The following is a 19,308-nucleotide window of genomic DNA, read 5'->3' on the forward strand; positions in this document are numbered from 1 at the left end:
AATACTAGCTGCTTCTCACAGGCCTATTGTTTATGTGTTGTGCTGCAGTATCTTTATATTGCTCCAACTACAAAGAAAGAGTTGCATGCCTGGTCACGACCTATAATGTCCAAGAGTAGGGGAACTCAGCTCTCATTTAGGTACTAAAGGAAGTGGCTGCATCTTCTAAGGAGTTCACTGCAAGCAACAGGGCTAGGAATTTTCCAGTCCAAAAAATAATTCTGAGATCTTGAAAAATACAATTGTTTTGCAGCAAAATGGGGAAGAAAAAAATCTATGGCTCCTTATGCCAACCAGGTTTCATAATCTAGCCAGGCTCTGGGCTATCTGGTGATAGGATGGCACTGTCTACAAATCAGTCAGCCAGGCTCAGGCCCAGTTAGTAGTCCCAATAGGTTAAAGAGAGTCTTTCTCTCTGCCTTGTCGTGGCAGTCTGTGTGTCTGGCTGGCCGTGCCACCTGTGCTGGGTTCTACACCAAATGCTTATGCACTTCAGTCTTTTTCATGGTTCGTGCATCTCTAGCCAGCCCATCATCCTCTAAGTTTGCTCAAATATACCTAGTCTTTTCCCTTCAGCCCCTTTGAGTTAGGATAACCTAATGCTTAATATTTTATCCCCTTAATCACAGTTCATTGTGCTTCTGTGACTGCACCTGGTAGGGATTGTTTGTTATGTCTTTAACTTCCACACATCTAAGGATGCTAAATCTCAACACAAGTGTGGGGCCCTCGATCCCCTCCCAGAATGGACTCACAGTTCATTACTCTTGCCATTCCACTGAGGCAAACGATGTCTCTTGGTGCTTCCGCGTCATGTTGTTTGCTCCTTCAGGTAGGGGTTTGGGTCCTGTGGTCTAAAGGCTCCTCTGAGCCATTAATCTGACGAGAAGATTCTTCCCTTCTCCCTTCACCCCTGTTGGGGCATGATTCACTCAGGCTCCACACTTCTGCAGCTGTGGTCCTGGGTCTCTGTTCCCTCTCCAGCTGGTGTGGGGTGCGTCCTTATGACATCAGCTGTGCACCAGCCAACCCAGATCTGGCATGACCTTGTAAACCTCAGCAGCTGCAGTGTCTGGAGCTGTCCAGAGAGCACTGCTAGCATCCTTGCAGGTGAGTCCCAGCCCCAGGGGCGGGGATCAACTGCTTCTGCACCCCACCCTTGAGGGCTGGCAGGGGTACCTCTTGGGGTCTCATCACCCCTGCATCAGTTGTCGGGGTACTCCCCACTATGACAATTTTTTTTAACTGTTTGTTTGTTTTTTTAAATTAATTTTCATGGACAACTGTGGATTTTTTGGTTTCCATGAAATCTTGAACTGCTGTCTGTAAACCCTCCCCTCCTCCTCCCCAACAACAAAAAATCCCCCACAGATATGGAGGTGCTGAGGCAAGGCTAACGTCAGGGAGGAGGAGAGCTGTTTCAGACAAATGACAGTGTTGGCATAAGACCAAATGGTTATAAACTGAGCATCAATAAATATAGCCTGGAAGCTAGAAGGAAGTTTCTAACTACTAGAGAAATGTGGTTCTGGAACAGCCTCCTAACAGGAGAAACTGGGGCAAAAAACCTAATCATTTTTAAGATGGAAGTTGATAAGTGTACAAATAGGATTGTAACATGTTGTGCCTGTGATGGCAGGAGACCGGACTCAAGGACCCAGGAAGTCTCTCCCTGTCTTATGCTGTGAATCTAGGCTGATAGGTGAGTTCTGAAAATCAAGGCTGCCTAGGGAGGTCATTAGAAGTGGCAGCTGGATATAGCCTGATCTCAGCACTTACCTTTTGCCAAAGAGGATCAGGTTGGTCAACTGTGTAAGTTATTTTATTATAGGAAAAAAAGGCTGACAGCATAAAGGAAACAGCCTCCCCTCCACAGCCACAGGGCAACCCTGCTTCCTTTGAGTAATAGGGCTGTGCAAAACAGCCCTGTTCTGCTCCAACTTCAGTTTCAAGGTCTGGATGGAATAGTGTTTTGTATCGAATTTCACTTCAAGTCAAAACAGCCTCACTGTTTCGCTTAATCAGAACAGTGAGGCTGTTTTGACGCTGTTTCGATGTTTTGCCCGACCATCGCGCTGGGGAAGTCAGTCCAGCTGGGTTGAGTTCCCATCCACCACGCTAGATTGAGCTGGGGATGGGCTGATTTCCCATCCCCAGCCTGATCTAGTGTAGGGGATGGGAAGTCAGCCCAGCTGGGCTGACTTCCTTTCCCGAGCCCGATCCTAGCCCCGGGGATGGGAAGTCAGTCCAGCTGGGCTAACTTCCTGTCCCTGGCACTAGGTCGGGTGGGGGACAGAGCCAGCGCCGGGGATGGGAAGTCAGCCCAGGTGGACTGACTTCCCATCCCCAGTGCTGTCATTGAAACGTTTCAATTTTCGAAATATTTTGACTAGCTTCTTTTTGTTTTGAGGCTGTTTCACAGCCCTTTGTTTCATTTCAATTTTGCTGATTCAACCTCAAAATGAGTCGAAATAGTATCGAAACAAAATGGCCGGCAAAATTTCACACGGCCCTACTGGGTAACCCTCTGAGTGCAGCAGCACTACTCCCAGCCTTACCTGAGGTGAAGGCAGTTCTTCTTGATGCCAAGCTGGGACAGGGCAGGGAGGTATAACTTTCCCTTTCTGGTAGCCAAACTACAGTTTGTTCAGGGAGGAAACTTTGGATCCTTACTGATTCTTGTTGGCCAAGAAACACAGCTGTCTTCAATAGTGAGCCCTCAGAACAGGATAGAGCTGGGACCCACGCACTTAGCACTACTTTCTTGTATGCGTCAGTAGGAGCCGGTCTCAGGATTGTTATGCTTTGCTCATGTGATGAAAGCCCTTTAGAGGTGGTTGCAGAAACATTTTATTTTGCATAATTCAAATCCTGCCAAAACTGTCCATTAAATGAGAATGGGACAAGAGGCACAGTCAGGCCCAAAGTGAGGATTTCATTCCAAGATGAGCCAGAAGCTTCCTAACGCTAAACTGCACAAATCATGAGGGAAACATGGTGCAAACACAACCACACATAGGATCGTAGGGTCCCTAACTCCCTTGATTTGCAAGTAACACTCCTGCTTGTACAGCCAGGTATGCTGTTGCCTTTTTGGCAACAAAAGTACACTGTTTGCTCATATTCAGCTTATGGTCTACTGTAATCTCCAGGACATTTTCTGCAGTACCACAGCCTACCCGTCATTCCCTAATCTGCCTGCAATGATTCCATCCCCCTATGCAGGACTTTGCACTTGTCCTCGATGAATCTCATCTTTTTTCAGTCTATCCAGGTCTTTCTGGACCTTGGCCCTACCTCCAGAGGGTCTGCAACTCCACCCAACTTGGTGTCATCCACAGGTTTGCTAAGTGTGCACTCAGTCCCATCATGCAAATCATTAATGAAGATGTTGAACAATACCAGACCTATGACAAAGCCCTGGGGATCCCCATTTGATACCTCCTCCCAACTAGACATTCAGCCACTGAGGATTTCTCATTGAGCACAATGATCCCACCAGTTATGTATCCACCTTGCATGTGCATGCAAACAGAAACATACACACCCCTTTAGGTCTTAACTCCTAGGTTAAACAGACTGGCACTGATAATGGACAGGCCTCTGAGGTCAGGTAGGCCTAATCCCTGCCTCGGTGTAGTCCTTCATGCAGCATTAACCTTTGACATACTATAAACTGACAGCGCCTCAAGCAGGAAGCACTTCTGGTTCTCCCATTCCCAGAGCCTGGCTTCTAAGGCCAAGAGAGACTTGGCCTTCTGAGACGGCCAGAAACTAGCTAGCCCAGTCAGGTCCAGGCACCTCTAGGCATGGAGGCAATAAAAATTGGAACATCTGCCAAACCACTGTGCTCCCTCCTTGGGGTACCACTGGAGTGGAGCATATAGTGGTTATTGTAGTTATAAAATATAACTTAGAGAGACTCCCTTGTTTACAAGAGTTGGGAATTATGAGATGCTCCCTCAGTTGGGTAGTAGCTGTTAGAAAGACACAAAGGGCCTACAGAATTTTGCCTAATGTTCCACAATAAAACTTGTTTAGTTCTTCACATTCATGTCTGTCTTTATTGAATCTGGTGATCAATAGGGGTATGCGAAGTTTCAGTTGCCAATTTGATTTGGAGGAGATTCGGCCCAATTCAGAGAAGATTTGGCTTGATTCAGTGGCTGAATCGCCGAATCTGAATTGAATCAGGAGACCAAAAAAGCTCTCTGAATCAATTCAGAGCCTCCAAATCTATTTGGAAAAGATTCGGAAAAAGACTTGGAGATTCAAAAGACAGTCTTTCAGGGGAACAGAAAGTGAGAAGAGGGAGGGGGAGCAGAGGGGAGGTGGGGAACTGACATCTGTAGCTGGCCAGTGACTGTGAACTTTCCCTGAGTCCCCTTCCAGTTATAGTGCTCTGGGGGAGGAACATAGAAACAGCATATAAGCCTCTGTTTGCAGCCTTTCTGTCCCTTTTGTGAGCTGTTTCTGCCTGAGCAAAAGAGGTGTGGGCGGCTAGCCCAGAAACAGGTGGGTAGGCAGAGATCTAACCACTATCAGGAAGGCCCCCTATTACAGGCTATCATCCCTGCTGTTTTCATCCAAATCTGCCTTAACACACATGTGACACGAGTTTTGATTTAAGCAGTTTGAGGTTCAGTTTCCCAGAAACCCCTGCACCTATCTCCATGAAACTTGGCAGGCTTCATGCCCTCAGAAGGGGATACCATCCCTGCTGTTTTCATCCAAATCTGCCAAAAAAATGACAAAATTATAGGTATTTCAGTGATCCCCCATTATAGTCTATGACTGAATCTTCCGAACCTGATTTGGCCTAATTGATTTGGGACAGTGATCTGAATTGCCAAATTGAGTCACTGTCCTCTGAATCAGCCAAATCTGAATTGAATACTTCCCTATTCGCACAGGCCTAGTGATCAATACATAGTGTCAGAGTGGAGAACGAGAAAACTTGAAAGAATTTGAGTACCAAACTGAAAAAGAAGTTGGAAACAGAGCAAGCAAAGCAACACAGCCACATGGGAGGACAAAGGACTCTGAGTGATCTTCTTGCACAGTAATACTCTAAATAGAAGGACAGTTAATCATGGAAGTGTTGCAACTTCCATCTGCCCTTCTGTTAGGCAATATAGCAGAGAACTGGAAGGTATTTAGACAAAAGTTTGAATGGTATCTAGCAACCAAAGGAGTAGAAAAAAAAAGATGCAAGTCAAATATTTAGTCTTCCCACATATTGCTGGGGAGGAAGCCCTAACTATTTACTACATCTTTACCTTCAAAGACTGCTAACATTCACAGTTAACTGCAATACTGTCCAGATTTTAAGAGTATTGCATGCCAATGTTTTGAGACCCTTGAGAGACACAAGTTTTGTTTTGTTTTTATGTGCAAACAAACATCAGAAGAAAGAATAGATCGGTAAGTTACTGAACTAAAGAGGCTATGTAAGAATTGTACTTTTGGGAACTTGACTCTATCTCTGATTAGAGATAGGATTATATGTGTCATTACAGACATTGCATTACAAGAAATATTATTACAAGAGGAAGACCTGTCCCTAGAAAAGTCTATCCAAATTTCAGGGAAGCAGGAACTGTGAAGGCTGCAGAACTAAATGTGCCATCCATGGGTCATCCATGGCATGAAATAATGTGGTCAGAAAAAGCCATGTCAAAGAGAGAAATTTTCCATTGGCTAGAAAACTGCTAAAGGAGAGAGCTTATAAGCAAGTGTGCAGCAAGGTTGGAAACTGATTCCACCTGTGGCATTTGATGAGCTATGCCATGTGTTGTGGCACAGCTGATTGCTGTAAGGGCATACCACATGTCAGCAGATGTCACCAGGTGCTGTTCCTTGACTTGAGGTGCATTTGCAAGTGTGGGGAAACCTCTCCCTTGCAGACATGCCCCCATAGTGGGAGGCAGGGGACTCCCCTATAGGGCATTTCTTCAGAGCATGCCTTTGAGGTGGGAGTTCCCCCATCCTTGCTCACACATGCTAGGTGAATCCATCTTCAGGGGATTTCCCTGGCCCATGTCTGCAAGTGCAGAGGGTGGTAACTCCCATAGGGGTTCCTCACTCTGCACTTACAGCTTATGTTGCACCAGTGCAGGGCACAGGCTGCAAATGCAGAGGGGGGACCCCCTACTGGAGGTCCAGAGGGATCCAAAGGGATTTTCCTGGTGCACCTATCACTGCTGTGCTCCAACAGGGGCACATGTCTAGAAGTGGGGAGCCTCCATTTGAAGACACATGCCCCATGTTGGAGTGAAACCCAAACTTGCCTGCTTACTTAGACATGCCCTGGAGATGTTTCTGGATAAGTGGGGAAGGTAAGACAGGCACTCCCAAGGCTTGAGGGACCTGATTCTGCCCAGCAATCTCCAGGGTACACAAGACTGGGCTTCTCAACCCTGTGGAGCCCTTGCCTGGGATAGCTGGAGAACGTAGGCAACTTCAGGCTGCCTGTGCTCTGCCAACATAAATAAACAGACATCAAACAGACATCACCTGCAATAAAGCAACTCAGTTTATCAGTACCACCTATCATGGCCATAGCACAACAGGAGGCAGGGACATCTGTTTGCTTTTACTTTGTGCTGCCAAAAACTTTTAAAGGCCACATCCAGAATTGGGAGATGGTCCCTCAGTTTGTTCATAGCTGTTAAGACACAAAAAGGGTTTGCAGAGTTTTGCCTGCTGCTCCACAATAAAACGTGCTGTTTATTTCTTCTCACTCATGCCTGATGGTCACTACAGTTATGGGGCCTCCAACAGGAGCGCTAGATAGTTGTGTGATTAAAGCAGGCCTGTTAGTTGCTGACAGCTCTAACAGGGATGCTGTATTTTGACAGCTCACTTCTAGCCAGGTTTTCAAGGGGGCTCAGCACCTTGGGTGCACATTGAGAGGGTTGAGCACCAAAAATTCTGTCCCTAGTTCTTTTTGCCTTAGTTTCATCATCTCCAAGTAAAGATGAGCTCTTTTTTGAGGCATGTTGCAATTGTGTTGATGGTACACATTGGAAGCTCAGAAGCAAGAATTTGCAAACTTGAAGAAAAATGTAGCAGAAAGAGAGGTGCTTAGTTCAGTCTGCTGCTCAAAAGATTGTGTGTGGAATAAGGGCAAGAAAAGTCAGAATCAGAAGGTGAGCAAAAAAATCTCACCCTTATCTGACGAGTGTTGAGAGTCCTGTTCTGTGCTTACCCTTCTGGAAGTATGGCCCTGGGCAGGCTAAAGGGTCAACAAGTGACCATTGTCCCCTCCACAGAATAGCTCCTAATTTAAAGGAGCCTAGGGAATCCAGTACCCTCAGGCTTGCAAGGGAGGCAACAGAGGGGACCAAATCTGTCCCTGAGTACAGGGATGACCCTTCTCTCAGAAGATGCTCTTTAGGCAGAGTTTATAAAGGTTCTAATACAAATGTTGCCTTGAACTCAAGCCCTACCCGCATACCAAACCCTTAGCTTGGGGTGGGCAAAATACGGCCCGCAGGCCAGATCCGGCCCACCAGGCAATTCTATCCAGCCTGCAGGCCCCCTAAAATTTAGAAAATTTATATTTATCTGCCAATGGGGCTGCCTGTCAAAGATGACAGGAGCAAGTGGCAGTAGGACCCAAGGCAAGCTGGTGGCAGAATCCAGCAGCCACATCAGCAAGACTGGCCCGCCCCCACCCTTGCAGCTCCCCCTCCCCCCCATCTCCCTAGTCCCCAGCTGGAAGCCTCTGCCTAGCAGGGCAGTTTGTGTATGGCCTGGAACCATGGGGCTGCATCACCAGAGTATATATATATATGTGTGTGTGTGTGTGTGTGTGTGTGTGTGTGTGTGTGTGTAATAGAGGGATGGAGTGTGCATGTGTGCAGTGAGGGAGGGACAGTTTGTGTGTATGTATGTACAATGAGGGAGGGGCAGTGTGTGTATGTGGAATGAAGGAGGGACAGAGAGTGTGTGTTTATGTGTGCAGTGGGGGAGAGAGTCTGTGTGTGTGTGTGTGTGTGTAGGGTGAGTCCCACATGTACACTCCATCATGCACATGCACCCACATCCCCCCTCACACTGCCTTACATGCAGACCCCTGCACCCACACCCCTTCACATACCCCAGCCACCATCCCCCTCCACACATGCCACAACTCTCCCCAGCCACCCCCACGCACTCACAGGCCCCCACAAACCCCATACCCACCCACACCATATATCCACACACACAGCTAAATTGCACATGTGCGCACACACATACACTCTGTCCCTCCCTCATTGCACATACACACATCCACATACACCCCCTACACCTATCCACCCCCCCAAATCTCCCCCATACACCCACACCCTCCCCCACACCACACACACCCACAGCCCCCCACAAACTTATACAACCCCCATTTCCCCCCCCAAAAATACAAGAGTAAGACTTCATTTTAAGCTATTGTGCAATCACCTCTGTGTACACTGCACAAGCACATGTAAATCAGGTCAAAAATATTTTTTGAAATCAAACTAATGAATGTTGTAGATGTCTGCTTTTTAGAATATAATTTGGTATTTTTCTGATTAGCGAAAGCCAAGATGGCAAAACCTCTTGCTGAAAGGAGTACTTCCAGGGCCAAGGGGAGGGACATATGGTGACAAAGGTCAAGGGTTACAGGGTGGAACTTACAGCCCCAAGATGGTGACCAGGGGATGGGGCACCAGTCAAGGGGCGGGGCTACCCATATGGCTCTCAACAGCTTGCCAAAACTCAGTAAGTGGCCCTCCAGCCAAAATAATTGCCTGCGCCTGTTAGGTACACACCCAGGGAAAACAGGTCATTCTGTACATCCTCATTCTGACTGTTTCTGGATGCTTACTTGGGAGAATTTAGCAGAGATCACTTAATGCAGCCCTGCTAAGACAATGGTCTTCTTTTAAATTGAATTCAGACCCCTTGCTGCCTGGGACTCACTCGGGCCCCACTCAGCACATCCAGATGAGCAGGAACGTGTGCTTTGCAGCACCTCAAAGGCTTTTGAGACACCACAAAATGCATGCAGCACACATGAAAAAGTTCTATGTGCTGCATATTTGCAGCCTAGAGACAAAATTAAATACTGGGAAATCCCAGTATTTTTTAAAAACTTCAAAAAAGAGCAGGGCCATACGTGTGGCTGCAGCATGCACCACCCGAGACTGGTATCTGGCCAGACAGAGCCATGCTCCAGCTGCCAGACAGGCTCCGTGCACCTAGATCGCTGCCACTGCAGCCCCAGCAGGCCCCCAGGACCCCAAGTAAGTCTTCCAGGTCCAGCCCAGGTGCTGGCCCCAGCCTCCCCTACCCCACCCAAGGCAGTTTGCCACATGCCAGAGCATGCATGCAGGGGCATTCCCTGGGGACAAGTAGCAGCATCACAACTATGTGCCACTGTTGTTTGTCCCTGGGGAAACGTATGTGTGTGCTCGTGGGAATGTGCCCACTGTGTGCAGCTCAATTTTTTCTCTGTAGGCACTTCAGTTTTTTCCTGTTGCATGCAGTTCAACCTCTCCCTGGTGCACATGGCTCAGTCTCTCTGCTACAGTTGTCTCAGCCTCTCTACTGTGTGGCTTAGACTTTTCCCATGAGGCAAGACTCAGTCCCACCCCAGTGCACAGAGTTTAGTCTCTCCATTGCATGATGCTCGGTCTGTCCCCACTGGTGTGTCCAAGTTTCTTTCTGCTACATGCAGCTCTGTGTGTCCCTGCTGGAAGTAAGTCCCAGTCTTGCCTTAACTAGCCCTTTTGTCTTTTTTTTCCTAGGTCTGCTGGAGGGCATCAATATCACCAGCCCAGTCCTGCTGATCCATGGTGCAGTTGGCAAACCTGCCCTGCTCTCCGTTAAATATACTAGCACCAGCTCTGACAAACCAGTGGTCAAATGGCAGTTGAAGCGAGACAAGGCAGTCACTGTAGTGCAGTCTATTGGCACAGAGATCATTGGCAACCTGCGGCCTGGCTACAAGGACCGGATTAAAATCTTTGAGAATGGTTCTCTGCTGATCAGTCAACTGCAGTTGTCAGATGAGGGCACCTATGAGGTGGAGATCTCTATCACAGATGACACCTTCACAGGGGAGAAGACTATTAACCTCACAGTGGACAGTAAGTGCAGGGCCCTTGGCCTAAAAAATTAACACAGCTGCCTTCCTCAGTGTGGATATCCTTGGAGGCTATGTATGCTTCTCTTTATAGCTATGCCTTTAAAAGATTGCTCTAGATTAGGTGTCTGTGTCAGCCAGCATGGTGCTGCAGTAAGGTATTTGCATCATCGTTGCCTAAACTTAATGTTAGAATCTAGGTCCTGGCACTGAAGTCATGAAAATGGCTTGGACAAGACTAGACCATTCTCTGAAGAGAGCTTTTATGGATTACAGCAATTTACAATTTTAAGCATAAGGCAAAGAAACAACAGAAATCTTTGCCTAAATTAAGACACAACAGAAATCTTTGCCTAAACTAAGACACAACAGAAATTTTGCATACGTTTTATATAGCCCTGAGGGCAGAGTGCCTCCCTGCAACTGGCCAGGCATTCAGTAGTCCCTGGGGCCCACAGTTCTTCTTGGCAGATGGGGTGGAGATCCCTAGTTATCGTTTTTGTTTGCTCTTTTGTGTGTGCTCTGCTCTTCCCCCTTGGTTGCCTTGACAATGTCACATCTTTTGCCCCTCTCAGAATGTCTTTCTGACCTAGTTTTCATCCCTCTCAGTCTGTTTATCTGTTGGTTCTATAGTGTCCCTGGTTTTCCCACGTTTTGTCATTTTTATGGTATGGATGGTACTTCTTACAGAGTGCCCACTTAAGCAGTTTGAAAGCTAATCTGTTGCAGTCCCTTGCTTCCTTAGATTGCATAAGTCATCAGATCAACATTTTTTTCCCCATTGGCTATAGAATTAAAGGGCCCAAAACTATTACAACTGTGCCATGCCATTTGCCAACACCTTCTGGTTGGAGTGCTAGGGGCAAAAATTAATTTTAAGTTGGGGCATGCTAATTATATTAATAGGACTACATGATAATAGGGATTGAACTGACGACCTGGTAGCTGCCTTGCAGTCCTGTTTGTACTCTGTACAAGTGTTTGTACTTGTCAGATTTTCCGTTTATTGCAGATATTTGTTCAGAAATAAGGGCTCACTGACTGCTATAATTAAGGTTCATGGAGATAACACATCATTTCCTGCTTTTTGGGGGGGGGGGGGGGGAGTGCTAACTCTTCAGTTTTCAACATGAATGCAGACAAATCAGTCAAAACCAATTGGAAAGCCTCAGTCCAAATGAAAATGATGGCCTTGGGTACCAGCTAAATCTTCATGTAGGTTGCAAGAGAAGGTCAGAACATGGCAGACATGGTGGGTTTAATTCTGGTTCACCCAGTGGATGTCTAATGGGTAGGTGTTAACAAGGTCCTAATGTAGAGACCCAGAATTAGAGGTGCACTTTACTTCTGTAGAGAGGCATGGGTCAGAATTCTAAAACCCCGGGTAGTGGTGCATAAGTGTCAGTTATACATCTGTCAGGTATTCAGGTTGTAGCCATATTGCTCTAGAGGAAAAAGCAATCAGAACTCGTGGTGGAGGTGATATCTTTTATTAAACCAACAAGTTTTTTGCAAAAAAACATTCTTTAATTGCAAGCTTTCGGGTACAAACACCCTTTATCAGGCACGAGAGAAAAGATTGTAAAAGTTCTCCTGGGTAGAAGTGAAAGTTCATATTTTGTAGGATTTCACAGAGAAGTCAGTAGATGGGAAGCTCCTCTGGGAAGGCAGTTCTTAGCTGGTGAAAAGTTTCTCAGGTCTCCTGTGAGGTTTTGTTATGATGCAAATTACCTTGAACTAAGGCAGGAGCAGTATCTCAGGTGTCAGATGGTCATGGCTGCTTCCTGCTTGGGAACATATGAAGATTTCAGTTTGAAAACCAGCTAAAATCTGATTGCTAAACAAAAATCTTGTTGGTCTAATAAAAGATATCACCTCTACCACAAGTTATACATCTGTGCATCTAAATGCAATTCTAATTCCCTTTTCCCCCCAAACTGAATTGCAGTTATGGAGGAACTGAATTGCAGGTAAGAAGGAAATAACTTCCTCTCCATAAATTAAGCTGCAGCGCTGGAGGGCAGAGCAAAGTGAACCAAAACAGGCTGAGTACTAACCCCATGGAAAGGTGAAGGTCACGTGACTGATATGTTGTGGGTTCAGCAACAACACTCTGGACACTGCTGTGTTGAACTAACTGTTATTTATTATTATAACTCTCTGGAATCACATGCAGATGGATCTTAACAGTTGTATCAGTATATGTATGCAGATCTTATACTTGCTCTGCCTCTAACTTGACCCAGTCCAGTCCTGTGGAGGGAGAAGAACCATGAATGCCTCTGGGTCCTCAAGGCAGAGCAGGTGGAGTCCCCAGAGCTGCAAAACTGCCACAAAGCAACTGAACCCTGCAGTGCTGAGCATGGGGGCTTTAGCCTTAAAGGGGCAGTGCAAAGAAAACACAATAAGACGCAATACCACTTCCCCCTAGACAGAATAGTTGCCAGCCATTTGGGAGGGCTCTGCTTCCGCTGTGGTCTTCCCATAGGACTGGACTCAGTGAGGGGTTCAGCAGATGATGGCCCTGTCAGTTTATCTGGAGACTCAACAGTGACACTTCCTTCTGACAGAGAAGGCAAAGGGTTTGCATTGGTGGAAACAGGCAGGTACTTCTCCAGTGAATCCATGTCTGCTGGCAGTGGATTGGTGCTAGGAGATTGCTCAGGTGTAGGGTTATCAGTAGGAGAACACCCACGCAGCTGGTTCACATGATGTCTCCAAACTTGTCTGTCATCAGTCTGGACTGTATATGATATGGGTCCTGTGTTGCTTACAATTTTAGATTGAACCCACTGTGGGCCACAATTCCTTATTGTGGAATGAAAAGACGTAAGGTACCAGATGCTAATGCAGAGTCCAACTCCCTTTCTTTCCTAAATTGCATGTCTCTCACAAGGTCTGGGTTAACACGGTCAAGGCACGTCTTGAGACAATGACCCATGAGAAGCTCTGATGGGCTGGACCCTGTTGTAGGGCAAGGAATTACATGTTGAGCAAACAGAAATCTGGCCAGTCTGGTAGGCCAGTCTCCTACAACAGTCCTTTCAGTGTATCTTTTGTAGTCTGCGCCATTCACTCAGCTTGCCCATTGGCCTGTGGCCTGCGAGGTGCAACGGTAACAGTTTGAATGAGGCTGCGGCTGGCAAAATCTTGGAACTCTGCTGAAGTGAATGCCCTGCCATTATCAGAAATGATAGTGTTGGGCACCCCGTGGGTTGCAAACAGCTGACGGAGAGCTGTTATAGTGGCAGTTGATTTAAGAGCTGAGACAGTAATCATCTCAAGCCATTTTGAGTACGAGTCAACAACAATTAAGAAATTCTTACCTTGAAAACGGCCAGCAAAATCAGTGTTGATGTATGACCAGGGTTCCTTTGTCATTTCCCAAGAGAATACCAGTGCCTTCAGTGGATTATGACAGATTGCTTGACAAATGCTGCACTCCCTCACAACCCTTTCTATGTCATTGTCCATACCTGGCCACCATATATAACTTCTAGCCAGCACTTTCATCCTCACAATGCATGGGTGTGCTGTGTGCAGCATTGTCAGTATGATTGGCATCCTGCTTCTGGAATTATGACACAATTTCCCCACAAGAGGCAACCCTTGTGGGCAGACAGCTCATGCTGATGTGATGAAAATGGCCTGAATACCTCAGCCAATTTGTATGTAGGCCAGCCCCTCTCAGTTGAGAACATGGGCAAGGATAGGGTCTTTTGCAGTCATCTTTGCTATCTGATCAGTTTGAAGAGGAGCTTCTGGCATGGATTGCAGCATGAGGACTTCTGCTGGTGGAGGAGTAGCACTATCAGGTATTTGTAGTGATAGGCAGCTCAATGCATCAGCATTTGCAATCATTTTCCTAGGCTTGTACACAAGTGTATAGTCATATACATTTAGCATGATGCTCCAGCATTGCATACAGGGAGACAAAATAGGAATTGGTTTGTTCGTAGTAAAAATTCCAAGAAGGGGGTTGTGGTCCATTTGGATTTCGAATTTGTGGCCATAAACATAATTGTGAAATTTTTTAACTTCTGCAGTGATTGCCAATGCTTCTTTATCAATCTGTGCATAATTCCTCTCAGTTGAAGTCATTGTTCTTGAGTAAAAAGCAACGGGTGCATCCGTGCCATCAGGCAATGTGTGACTGAGGACAGAGCCAACTCCAAACAGCAAGGCATCACAAGTAATAGACAGTGGCTTCTGCTCATCATAGTGAACAAGGACAGAGTCTGATGTCAGCAACTTCTTGACACCCTGGAAGGCTTCGTTGTGCTGGCAAGTCCACTTCCACTGAGCTCTTTTATTCAGTAAGCAATGAAGTTTGGCAAAAACCTTCCCTTCTGAAAGGACAGAGAGTAACTGGTTAATGCCAGGCACTGAGTGCGGGTCCTGCTTAAGTGCTTTATTAACAGTGCATTTGTAATCCCTACAGATGTGAACACTGCCATTAGGGTTTAAAACAGGAACAATTGGTGTGGCTCAGCTTGTATGTATGATTGGCTTGAAAACCCCTTGCGCGATAAGCCAATCTAATTCTGTATCAATTTTTGGCCGCAGTGTGAAAGGTGTATTCCCAGCCTTCATAAAGATGGGGGCTAGCGCAGGATCCATTTGGAACATCACAGGTGGACCAGAGTAAATTCCTAATCCCTCAGAATACCTGGGGAAATTCCCTTGCAAGCCCTTCCAGACTTTCTGTGCAGAGATTGTGTACACCTTGAATACTGATTCCCAATGGTGAGAACCAATTTGTCCCAGAAGACTTTTGTGGAAGCCCTTAGTGACAATGAGGGGTAAATGCTGTCTTAACAGTTCCATACTGGACATCGACACTGCAGCTACCCAAAGTTTCCACAGTCTGTCCATTGTAGTCACACAGGTGACACTCAGGTTTCACTAGCTTGGGGAGAGGGTGCCGAAACAACTGGAAGAATGTGTTTTCATCTATGAGGGATACTTCTGAACCCGAGTCCACTTCCATTTTGCAATTCTTTCCATTTATTACTACTGTTGCAATCATCTCAGAACCTTGGGTTTCGACAACACCAACATTTCGAATCAAATATGGTTTTTGTACCTCATGTTCTGGGGAGGACTCTACTCTGTGAGTGGTTTGGGAATGAATACACTTGCCACAGTCTTTGTCTCCTGGAAATGGTCTTCGAGCAGCAAACCCTCTTTATGTGGCCCTTCTTTCAGGCATGACACTCCACATTCCTAAACCTGCACTCCCTTTGTCTACGTTGGCCGCCGCAACTCAAACATGTCTGTGGATTAATTGGCTTACGGGGTGCTGTTGGTGAGGGTATAATCCACTGAATTTGCTGGTGATGATCTAATTCTTGAACTTTTTGGAGTAAGTGGACATTGCTGGAGAACGTCTGGCAAATTTCTCTCACATTATGGGATGGTGCTTAAGCTGCCAACGCTTTTTTTTGTGCAGTAGCCAAGATCAAATTTGGTTCAGAGAGCAGGCAACGTTGGATTGCTTCATCTTGAACCCCATAGATGAGACGGTCGCGAAGCAGGCCATCCAAGAGATCACTGAACTCACAAAATTCGGCAAGGCAACAGAGCTCAGCCAGCTAATCTGCTATGCCTTCATTGGCCTTTTGGTTCTGTTTAAAAAAAATGAAATCTCTGCAGGGTAACAGATGGCCTTGGGTAAAAATGTGCCTTTAGCAGGGCAATTAGTTCAGCATAAGACTAGTGTTTGGTAAGGCAGGTACTGTGAGCGAATGAACAATGGCAAATGTTTTGGTACCACAGACTGTCAGGAGGATCGCATGCTTCTGTGCTGGGTTTTCCACTTCGTTAGCTTCCAGATAATGGGATAGCCTGTCAGCATAAGAGTCCCAAGAAGAGTTTCCCCTCGGGATTGAGTTTATCTTTGGGGTTTATCTGTTTCAGATCAGATACTTATCTGTGACTTACTTGTATCTGGAGTACTGGTATAAGGTTTTATGGCATTTACCCAGAGGGTATTGTTTATGTTACTGGTTTAGATATCGTATAAATATATATATATATACATTGTACATATGTTTATATCCATGTTCCTTTCCCTTGTGATAAGTTAATGTAAATGAATGTGTATATAGTTAAGTCCCCTGACTGCCCTGGCCTGGTTCTATAGGGACAGAGGGAAACTGAGCAGTCTGCAGTTCCCACCCCACAGCACACATGCCAGCTAACAGTCCCCTTCAATTGGAGAAGGTGAGTATATACCCAACTTACCTGGGCTACATTCTGGGGGCTCACCCGGGATTTGTTAGCAGGTAATTTTATATTGTAAGGTGCTGTGTGTGTCCCTATAGAGACCCAGACAGAGAATCATGTTGGATCCTGCTAGTCCTCAACAACCTGGGGGAGAGGATGGGCAAGGATCCTCTGAGCAAGGAAGGGACGACAGCCTCCCCCAGTGTTACCTTTGAATGGATTGTGGCTTTGCAGCAGGTCATCAGGGATGTAGTAAATTCTTCAAATGACCGAGCTGCATATAAAAGACTGAGGAACTTCTTAGGAAATCTCCCAGTCCCTGCAGGAGAGGAAGGGTTTGAGTCCTGGACTGCCCACATACAGGAAACTCTGATGACATGGCAGATACCAGACGAAGAGAAGCGGCAGCGTCTTTTTGACATACTAAGGGAGTCTGCCTTTGGAGTCATCTGGACTGCTAAGCTCCAGAATCCTGGTATCACCACACAGCAGTACCTTCAAATCCTACAGGACGTTTTTAGACAGCCATCTCATGGCAGGGAGCATACTATGAACTGCTTAGCATGTTCCAGCACAAAGGCGAGGCTGCATCCTCGTATTTGTTACGCTTGGAGCAGGTGTTGCAAAGAGTGGTTGCACAAGGGGCCATTAGCCCGAGCGAGGTAGATCATGTGAGGCTCTGGCAGGTCCAAATAGGGTCCCGATACAGTCTGGCCCTTATTAGGAATTTGAATCTGGCTGGTCAGAAAACCAACCCTCCTGGGTTCAGCCAATTAGTGAAAGAAATAAGAGAGGAGGAGGAGATCCTTCACCTCCAGGATGCCATGTGGGTCCAGGAGGAAGTCTCCTCACATCAGGGACCTGTTAGTTGGGTAATGGCAGTGACCCCACAAGAAGAGGGCCCCTCAGAGGTTGAAGAAGAGTCCTCCCAGCCAGTGTGGGCAGCCACGGTCTCCAGGGCTCCTCCTGGGAGGCAGCCCCGGACCCGATCCTTTGCCCCACCCCGGGCCAAGACCAAAGCTGGGACTAAGATGCTGCGGATCTGTTATAAATTTGGGGAATATGGGCACTTGGCCCGAGAGTGTACACAGCCGGGCAACCTGGACCTAGTTTTTCAGTGGCTAAAGGCCCAATGGGGGGCAGGAAACGAGGGGCAGGTGGAGCAGGGGAGTCAGCTCTGCCCCAGAGCCTGCCAAACTCCCGAGCCCTGGTCTCAAACTCACTGCCTGAAGGACTAATAGGCCCTAGGCCAGAGGTCCCAGTGGCAGTGAATGGCCAAAGGTATATGGCCATTCTGGATAGTGACCATCATATTTGAGTTCTTCTATAAAAAAACACCTTCAGCACGTGGTGTTGCATCCTCTTACTGGGCTGGGTCTATGTGGGCTTAGCCAAAACCCATACCCATGCCATGGGCACTTAGAAATTTGTATTAAGTTCCCTGTGTCTGTGGCTGGGGTAGAGAAGGAGGTGAATTCTATTGCCCTAATGTGCCTGGACCCAGGTTGTATAAAGGGGGCCTCCCTCCTCATTGAGACCAGCTCCAGTATATTCCAAGTCCTGGCCCGATATTGTAGGCAACAGGCTGGCCCGGACCATCAGGAGCAGTTACCAATGCACGCTCTATGTTCCGAGGCCTATACCCTCTGGGAGAGAAAGTGTATGGGGAAATCCCCCCAAATATTGGGAGCTTTGCATTTCTCTGGGATGGGCCCCCAGAAGATCCCTGCCCAAAGCCAGTGGGCCCTACTCAGTACATGCAGGTGAGGGGGAGAGCCCCAGCAGCTAGGGCCCCTTGTGGTGGAGACCCTCTCTGGAAAAAGGGGATTGGGAACTTTGAGAGTCCTCAATGGAGTATTCAAGGCTTGAAAATTGGAAGGGGAGCAGGTCACTGTAGTGGTGGTAAATCCTTCCCTAAGAGATTTAGTCATGCACCCAGGGCAAAAAGTGGCCACTGTACAGGAAGCAGAGGTGGTGAATCTCGCAAAAAAGGACAGTGCCCTGCACATCAATCCTAACCGTTTTTTCTTTGGGGATTCCCCCGCACCTGAGGAATGGAGGGCCCAATTATGGAAAAAACTACAGGGCTGGGCCAATGTATTTTCCCTGCATGACTGGGATGTAGGGGAGGCAAAAGGAGTTGAGCACCAGATATGCCTCCATGATCCCAGACCCTTTCGTGAAAGGTTGCGTTGCATACCACTGACTGAGATGGGGGAGGTCTAGCACCATCTGCAGGAGCTCCTCGACCAAAAAATCATCACAGAATCTAAAAGTCCCTACACCTTGCCAATTGTGATCGTGCACAAAAAGAATGGGAATCTGCGGATGTATATCGACTACCGTGTATTGAATGCCCACACGGTGGTTGATCAATATACCATCCCTCGAGTGCAAGAGGCCCTGGATTGTCTTGGGGGCAGCAAATGGTTCACCATACTGGATCTCCGCAGTGGATATTACCAGATCCCATTGAGAGAGGCAGATAAAGAAAAAACTGCATTTATCTGCCCACTGGCATTTTTCTTTTTGAGCGCATGCCGCAGGGCATCTCAGGGGCCCTGGCCATGTTTCAGCGCTTAATGGAGAAAGTAGTCGGAGATATGCATCTAACCCAGGTGCCGGTGTATTTGGATGACCTCATAGTGTTTGGGAAAACCCTTGATGAGCATGACAAAAGACTTCTCTGCGTGCTAGACCGTCTTGAAGCTGCTGGGCTTAAGTTGGCGCTTGACAAGTGCAAATTTTGCCAGGCTTCTGTCAAATATATGGGACACATCATATCCCAAAACAGAGTTAGCACTGACCCAGAAAAGGTCAAGGCAGTGACCACTTGGCTACGTCCTTCCAACTACAGGGAACGCGGGGTTTTACAGGAGGTTTGTACCAGACTATGCAGCCATCACTAGGCCCCTGAACTATCTCACCCAAGAGTACCAAATAGGGAAGTCTTCTAAGAAGAGGGGTGG

The 19,308-nt window shown here is 47.0% G+C and overlaps 1 protein-coding gene across 1 annotated transcript in view; it reads left to right on the forward strand.

Moving 5' to 3' along the window:
• Window positions 1-19,308, forward strand: part of HEPACAM (hepatic and glial cell adhesion molecule) — a 109,676-nt gene that overhangs the window by 15,096 nt on the left and 75,272 nt on the right. The window contains exon 2 of the mRNA XM_019490201.2: window positions 9,774-10,115. Coding sequence (XP_019345746.1) covers window positions 9,774-10,115 — 342 coding nt within the window. The remainder of the gene's footprint in view (window positions 1-9,773; window positions 10,116-19,308) is intronic.

This window comes from Alligator mississippiensis, chromosome 16 (assembly GCF_030867095.1).
Source record: "Alligator mississippiensis isolate rAllMis1 chromosome 16, rAllMis1, whole genome shotgun sequence".
Classification (NCBI taxonomy): domain Eukaryota; kingdom Metazoa; phylum Chordata; order Crocodylia; family Alligatoridae; genus Alligator; species Alligator mississippiensis.